Source organism: Tupaia chinensis, unplaced genomic scaffold (genome assembly GCF_000334495.1).
Source record: "Tupaia chinensis unplaced genomic scaffold, TupChi_1.0 Scaffold140356_1, whole genome shotgun sequence".
NCBI classification, from domain to species: Eukaryota; Metazoa; Chordata; class Mammalia; order Scandentia; family Tupaiidae; genus Tupaia; species Tupaia belangeri.
The window spans coordinates 919,322-927,021 of record NW_006200233.1 but is presented as its reverse complement, the minus strand read 5'-3'; the positions used below and the strand labels follow the sequence as shown (position 1 = coordinate 927,021).

The 7,700-nt window shown below is 54.5% G+C and overlaps 1 protein-coding gene and 1 non-coding gene across 6 annotated transcripts; both read right to left on the bottom strand.

Annotated features, from left to right (window-relative positions):
* Positions 1 to 170: 170 nt before the first annotated feature.
* TRNAS-AGA (transfer RNA serine (anticodon AGA)) lies at positions 171 to 252 on the bottom strand. Its single transcript has one exon. It is a non-coding gene; the product is annotated as a tRNA-Ser (tRNA).
* A 4,801-nt stretch (positions 253 to 5,053) lies between these two features.
* On the bottom strand, positions 5,054 to 7,686 carry LOC102469524 (uncharacterized). Of its 5 annotated transcripts, XR_001371453.2 has the most exons (5): positions 7,575 to 7,686; positions 6,689 to 6,833; positions 6,225 to 6,373; positions 5,630 to 5,721; positions 5,054 to 5,305 (listed from the first exon to the last, which is right to left on the bottom strand). XR_001371453.2 is itself a non-coding variant. In XM_027766030.1 (4 exons), exons 1-4 carry the CDS (start codon positions 6,880 to 6,882, stop codon positions 5,223 to 5,225), a joined length of 606 nt encoding a protein of 201 aa, XP_027621831.1. In that variant the 5' UTR covers positions 6,883 to 7,108; the 3' UTR covers positions 5,054 to 5,222. The 5 variants fall into 5 exon arrangements, 3 of the variants coding, with proteins under 3 accessions (XP_027621831.1, XP_027621832.1, XP_027621830.1); XR_001371452.2 differs by lacking the exon at positions 7,575 to 7,686 and having other exon boundaries at positions 6,689 to 7,108; XM_027766030.1 differs by lacking the exon at positions 7,575 to 7,686 and having other exon boundaries at positions 6,601 to 7,108.
* Between the last annotated feature and the right edge of the window lie 14 nt (positions 7,687 to 7,700).

Here is a 7,700-nt window from a genome sequence, read left to right as displayed (position 1 = left end):
CCTTAGGCGGGGACTGGAAGCCCACAGGTGCGGAAGCAGGAGCGGCTCCGGGGCCCAGTGCAGTAAAAGGCAGGGCCAGGCGACACCCGCAGGCAGGCTCCCCAGCGCTCGCGGATTCCAACCCGGCAAGGACGGATTTGCGTCCCGGCTTGCGCGGAGCTAAAAGGAGCCGTAGTCGGCAGGATTCGAACCTGCGCGGGGAGACCCCAATGGATTTCTAGTCCATCGCCTTAACCACTCGGCCACGACTACACGAGAGCAAGACTGCCTGCTCACATCCTTAAGGAGAAATCGGTGGGCGGGCCGGAAGCCGGGGCGGAGGGGAGCCCGGGGCGGAGCGGGGCGCTGGGAGCGGATGGGGGTACCCGCGGCGGAGGGGTGTGCCCGGAGTGTAGCGGGGCACCTGGAGCGGAGCGGGGCGCCGGGGGCGGAGGGGGCCGCTCCCGCCGTCTTCCCCCGGCCCCCGGCCTCTCGCGCACCCCGACTCCGGGGCGGACCTTCCCCGAGCGGGCTCCGCTGGCCACTTGGGCGGCTCCATCTCCAGCCTCAGCCGGCCGGACTCGGCCGCGTCAGAACCGGCAGCGGGCTGGCTGGTGGCTTAGGAGACAGGGACCAGGGACTGGCCCCCGCCGCCGCTGTTCCCCCGACCGAGAAGAAAAACGGGGAGGACGGATGCGGGCGAGGGAAGGGAAACTTTCGCGGCAGGAAACCAGCGCGGTAGTTCGGAACCCGGAACGGGAGACGGTCCCGGCGGCACAGACCGGGACGCGCGCGGATTCCGCACTGCTGGCGGCGGGGGGCTCGGGGCTCACACACACGCACCCCGCGGGAGAGCAGTCGGGGACGCGAACACACACACACGGTGCACCCCACGCGGCGGGGCCCGGCGGGCTGAATTAATTGGCGGCGTTGCACTTCAGGGCGCCCTGGAGGAGGCCGCGAGATGCCTTTGCCCTTCGGAGTGCCGCGGAATTCGGGCAGTGTTCGTTCTCGGTGTGGGGCGCTTTATGTAAATGTAATGCGTTAGCTGTTACAGGCCTTTTTTGTCTGGTAAACCTCGGTAAATATTTTTCCTTTAAAAAACTGTTTGTCAGAAGAATATTTTCCTGCTCCTAAAGTGTATATCTAATGGCACACGAAGATATTGCTTATGTCTTTTTGAGTTAAAAATGTAGTTTTACTCAACCCTAGCTATCGTGCAAAAAGAAATGACTAAGGCAGGGTTATATTTAAATGCAAACCCGTGCATTCCTTGCCGTTCTCTCATTAGTTAATCCAAGTGGTGCTTAAAATAGAACTTGGCACCGAGTAAAAAATCCATAAACTGATTTTGTTTAGCAAAGTATACCTTCTCTGCAACAGTGTTACGGTGGGTGCTTCTCCCGGGAGGCTGGGAGCATCGTAGGTTACTTGATGACACTAGACAGCGAAGTCACTGGAGACATTGTGTCTTCCTGTCACCCTCAGCCTGTGTGTCACCTGGACACAGACATTGTGTCTTCCTGTCACCCTCGGCCTGTGTGTCACCTGGACACAGACATTGTATCTTCCTGTCACCCTCAGCCTGTGTGTCACCTGGACACAGACATTGTGCCTTCCTGTCACCCTCGGCCTGTGTGTCACTTGGACACAGACATTGTGCCTTCCTGACATCCGCTCAGCTGTGTGCCTCACGGCTGGGATTTTTCCAAGGCATCCGGAGCTGGTTCCTTTTTCCTAAGGTTCTTTCCTGGGTTCATTCTCTGCCTAGGCACCACTCTGAGCAGCAGAGCAAGCAGGCTGCGTACTTGGGAGTCCTCAGTGCAATGGCCAAGTTCATCATTTACCAGTTTTATTTTCCACCAACGGTAAAACAGTCCCATGAGTTTCTGCCCCGTATAACAAAGATCACCATGCCTCCGTTTCTAATTCCATCCTTCATTTCCTTCTGAGACCTTCCCAGCACCACTTTCAACATTAATTTTCTAAATGTCATTAAATATTTTTCAGTTTTAGATTTAAGGAAAAATTGACTAGAAAGTATGGAGAGTTCCAGGACACGCTCTCCATCCTCCCTGTTTCTCTTAACATTTTGTCTTGGGGCCAGCAGGTGTCATGGTGGTTAAGGCACTGGACTCCCACGTGGGACTGCGGTTCGAATCCCAGACCCAGCAGCTTAATTCTCAGGCCAGGTCCAAGTGACTGCGTGTCTGAAATCCAGAGAGAATGGAGAAGAGGGGATTGCAGTGTGGGCCTCTCCACTGGAAGGTGATTTTCTTGCTTTCTTTCTCTCTGGTGATCAGACACACCCTCCAGAAAAAGAAATCTAAAAAAAAAAAACCCCCTCAAAAAAAAGAAATCTAAAAAAAAAAAAAAAAAAACAAAAAAAAACAAAACAAAGAAAGAAAACCTTGGGGTGACAGGTGGCATGGTGGTTAAGGATGCTGGAGTACCACATGACAGACCACAGTTCAAGCAATGTTCCTCTCTGGTCAAATTAAAATATATAAAGTTAAATACAATAATAGTAAAAGTCTTGCCTTTGCCTTAGTCGTATGTTGTTATGATTTGATGAGTCGCTCTCCATAACTTGTTTCCTACAGGCCGTGGCCACTCTTGGGCTGTACATTCTACAGGTGTGAGGGTGGACAATGAATGGCAAGGATCTACTGCTGTGGCTTCCGTGGCATTGCTTTACTCCCTAAAACCCTGTGTTTCACCAACTTATCCCTCCTCCCTGCCCCTCGAGGCCCGCTTCTCTGGAATGTTGGTACAGGTAGGCTAGACAGCAGATAGCCTTTTACTGACTTATCTCACCAGGCTATACACATTTAACCTTTCCATAGCCTAAGCGCTCATTTCTCCATTGCGGAATAGCACCCACTGTCCGGATGTATCACTGCTCAGTTACCCATCAGTCACCCACGCTGAAGGGCACCTTGACCGTCACCACGTTGGGCCATTGTGTATGGGGCTGCCGTAAATACTGTGCAGGTTCGTTTTTTGAGCAAATACAAAGGAACACAGCTGCCGGATTCCATGGTAAGGATATATTTAGTGGGCCACTCTGTGGCCTGGTGTTTAAGGTGGCGGGATCCACATGGCTGACTGCATGGCTCGAGTTCCAGACCTGGCAATTTGAGAAACATGCTGGGTGTGAGGCATGCCAAATGTTCCCAAGGGTCCCAAGGGGGAGAGGAGGAGGAGGGATTGTAGCATGACCATGTCCCATGAGGAGGTGCTTTCTTGTTTTCCTCTTTCTCTATGTCTGTCTCTCTCTGGTGAATATGAAAGCCTCCCGCAAAAAAAAAAAAAAAAAAAAAAGTGCATTAGTAAGTGCATTTTTTTTTTTTTTGGAGAGGTTTTTGCTATAGGGCGCATGTGCTTGCCAGACAGACAGAGACAGAGAAACAGAAAGTGAGAAATCACCCCCCAAGGGGGGATGACCACGCCACAATCCCTTCTCCTCCATTCTCCTCTCAGGATCTTGGGCACGCACGCACACGTGCCCGGCATGAGTTTAAGCCACCAGGTCCGGGATGCGAACCATGGTTGACTACGTGGGAGTCCAGCGACATAGCCATTACACTAACTGCTGGTCCCAGTAAGTGCATTTTGTAAGAAATTGCCGAACTGCTCTCCAAAGTTCTATCATTGTATTGCACTCCCACCAGCAGTGCATGGACATTCCTGTACCTCCACATCTTTGTCAGCGTCTGGTGGTGTCAATGATCTGGATTTTGGCCATTCTGATAGGTAATTCCAAATGAAGGAATTCAAAGTGTTACCTAAAACTTTTTCAATTCTAAAATTTATTTCTGAGGACTTTGTCTTGAGGGGAACTTAGCTGATATGAAATTCCTGTCACAGACGTTCCCCTCAAGGTCTATGGTTACTGACCATTGTGCTTTAGCTTCGGGTACAGCAAAAGGGGAATAGAAACCATTGGGCTTCTCGCCCGTCATCATTTCAGGCAGTCTAGCCATAACCCAGTCTTCCTGCCTCACCGCCCATGTAGATGGGATGACAGGCACCACCACAGCTAGCTTCCAGGGTGGGTCAGGAATCGAACCAGGTCTGTGTGGCCTCAGCCTGCCAAATAGCAGTATCTATCAGCACTACCTGAAGGATCCTTCGTAATTATTGATTTTGTTCTTCTTGGTTTAAAGATTTTTTCTTCCCCTGTGGTCCTCCATTTTCTTTGCCAGGCCTAGCTGCTGGGCACAAGTGGTGGCCACCACTGTGCGAGGCCCCGGCTCTGCTCCCGGGCTGGGCAGTGTGCCCAGATTACATGTGCCACCTGTAATCCCAGTGAACTGGAAGGCTGGGGCAGGAGGATGGGGACATGGCCAGGCTCTGTCAGAAAAATCTCATGGAAAAAAAAAAAAAAAAAAAAAAAAGAACACTGCAGGGGACAGACCATGGTAGCACGGTACAGTGGTAAAAAGCAGCACTGTGTGTGTGTGGGGGGGGCATGGGAAGCTTGTGGGTTCCCATCTGCGATCCCAGTGTGCCCATGACTGGGCTGAGCCGGGGGTGGATGTTAGCATCCAGATCCCATTAGTGACACAGGGAGGCAGGGGTGCAAGGGTGATCAGGCCCAGCCCCTGCGAGACCCAGGTTCTTATCCCACGCTCGTGATGAAGAACTAGAGACACAGACACGGGGAGGAGATAGCAGAGAACTTACCAATGGAGAGGGGAGGACGAGCAGAGCTCTGGGCAGGGAGCTGGTCCCAGAAAATGGGTTGCCAAAGAGGAACTGAGGTGAGGGGCTTTTTATCTGGGTCAGAGGGGCTTTGTCTGGCTTCTGGTTTTATTTAGGCTTGTTCAGTCTCTCAGAAGCCTGCATTATGTGTGAAGAGAGAAGCGGCTTGCAGGACGGGCTGGCGGGGAGAAATGCCAGCTCGTTGGCCAGCTGAGAGGCTCCTGGAAGAGCTCCAGGGAGGAGTCTGTAGTAGACCTGCTAGAAGATGGGGCACAGTTGCTTTGCGTGAAATCCTAGCTGTTTGGGCCCAGATCTCTCAGATCAGAGCCCTGTCCTGAGATGCAGAATGAAAAACCACAAGCATATATAAGATAGGAAAAGCGAACTTTTAATAAGAAAGGTTTTTAATAGAAAAGAAATATACCACCGTGCCTGAGAGGAGTGCGGTGCAGCCGCCAGAGGACAACAGCCCTGGCAGGGCTGGGCATTGCTTCCATGAGGAGGGTTGGTAACAAACACTGAGCAGGGGAGGTCTGTCAGGGTGCAGGGTTCTTCGACTTCAAGGGCTTCTTCCTGCACACTGCACCCCCAGGTGAGGAGTTTAACTGTCCAGTCACACCTACCAGGGTGGAATAACCGGTGGGGGCACCCTATCTGGGTGAGCTGCTCAAGTAGCTCATTGCCCTGGTGGGAGTCAGGATGTTGATGTGACACCCTGTCCGGGTGGAGAATTTCTTGTGTGTATTTGCAATGGCAGGAGAGAAGAGAACCTGCCTGGCAGCAGGAGCTGGGGGGGGGAAGACAGGCATTCCCCAGGTGGGTCTGACTGTAATTCCCCTGTATGCTGTGACCGCTGTGACACGTCCTCCTATCTCAGGACTGCCCACCACAGTATCACCTCTGCTCCTGAGATGTGTGTCTGTGATGTGGGGGGTCTCCTTACCTGGCAGGCACAGTAAGGTCACTCCAGGCTTCCACTCTTGCTCAGCTGTTGTCATCTCAGCAGGCTGTGAGAGGCTTTGGCTGCAGGCAGTTCTGTGTGAGCAAGCAGGGGGAGCTAGCTGATCCCCAGGGAGAACAAGCAGGGGGAGCTAACTGACCCCCAGGGAGAGCAAGCAGGGGGAGCTAGCTGATCCCCAGGGAGAGCAAGCAGGGGGAGCTAGCTGATCCCCAGGGAGAGCAAGCAGGGGGAGCTAGCTGATCCCCAGGGAGAACAAGCAGGGGGAGCTAGCTGATCCCCAGGAAGAGCAGTGCAGGGAGAGCTAGCTAAGGGTCCCTAAGAGTCCCAGTGCTCACGGGACTTTCCACGCAGTCCCTAATTCTTCGTGGCTGTGTCACCTGCTGACCCATCTGCCGGCTGGATCCCGGTGGCTCGGCTCCACCCCCACTGGAAACCTCCCACCTCGCTATCTCCATCTCGCATGGCAGATGCTCCGGCCCTTCCGCTTCTCCTCTCCCCGCTTTATCGGCCTTCCTATCTAACCGTTGGGGAAACCACCAACTGCAGAAATCACCACGTGGTGCACTACTAGACCAACCTGGCCCAGAGGAAGCGTCCTGCGCGTGCTGAGACGGTGGCTGACCTGGGTCCTGAGAGCAGGGAGCTGGACACTGGCCTGGTGCACACCGGGGGCGTTGGGGGGCAGCTTCGGGTCCTAGGTGAGCTCCACATTTCTAGTGGGAGTCGCTAAAGGAAACACAAGGCCCTGTTCCTGACAGGAGTAAGCGAGGGTCCAGACAGGGCCTAGAGGGAAGGCGGCCATGCCATGGGACAGTGGCAGGCCTCGTGCTCTGGCACCTCTGTCCAGGTTCCTGGGCCGACCCCCAGGCCTCCTGGAAACACGTTTGGAGTACGAAAGAGTGGCCAGACCTCTGTCCTCACTGCCAGCGCTCCCACCCGGCTCCACCCTTTACCTGACACCTCCCCTGGGGCAGGCAGAGGGCTGCAGACCCCTGGACCTGAGGCCACTGCCTTTTCACACATGCTGGCTGCTCCACCCACTTCCAGTGTCTCCTTGGCGAGGAGGGCCTGTCGGGCCTGTGTCTTCCCAGCTCAGAACTCAAGCTCTTCCCAGGTCTCTGCCGGTTCCCACGGTAGGTGTTTCCTGAAATCTGCTCTTGGGCTTCGAAGTACGTCCTTGCCTGGACTGGACACAGTTTCCCACACACTGTCAGCTTTTCTGGGGTCAGCGTCATTGGCGAAACTCGCACTGAACCTGCCCTGAGACCCCGCAGTCAACGGCCGGGCTGGGACCTGTTGCACACGGCCCCTAGCAGGGACGCCCGCCCGGGGTCAGCCTCGGGGTTCCAGTGCTTCAAGAACCGGGATCCGCGGGAGGAGGACGGCTCTCTCCATCTTGCTGTGTCTCTGAGTTTCTATCTCGCTGTCTCTGTCTCTGAGTCTGTCTCTTAGTCTGTCTCTGTCTGTCTCTGAGTCTCTTGTCTCAATCCGTGGCTCTGTCTTTCTGAGTCTCCATCTCTGTCTCTGAGTCTGTTTTGCTCTCTCTGAGCCTGTCTCTCTGAGTCTCTGACTCTCGGTCTGAGTTTCTGACTTGCTGTGTGTCTCTGTCCCTGTATCTCTCTGAGTCTCCACCTGTTTGTCTCTCTTTGAGACTCTGTCTCGCTCTATGTCTCTGACTCAGACTGAGTTTCTGTCTCTGTCTCTGTCTCAGAGTCTCGGCCTCTCTGAGTCCTGGTCTCTCTGTGTCTCTGTTTCAGACCCTGAGTTTCTGTCTCTTTGTCTCTGTTTCAGACCCTGAGTTTCTGTCTGTTTGAGTCTCCGTCTCTCTCTGTCTCTGAGTCTCGTTCTCTCTCTGTCTCTGAGTATCGGTCTCTCTGAGTCCTGGTCTCTGTCTCTCCGCGTCTCGGTCTCGCTCTCGGGCGCAGACCTCGGTCGGGATCGGAAAGCCACGGCCGGCGTGCAGACGCGCCCTCGCCCGGTCCCGGAGCCGCGGTCGCGCAGCGGGGCCGCGGGGCACCCTGGCCAGAGCCTGCGTGCGCCGTGACGTCACGCA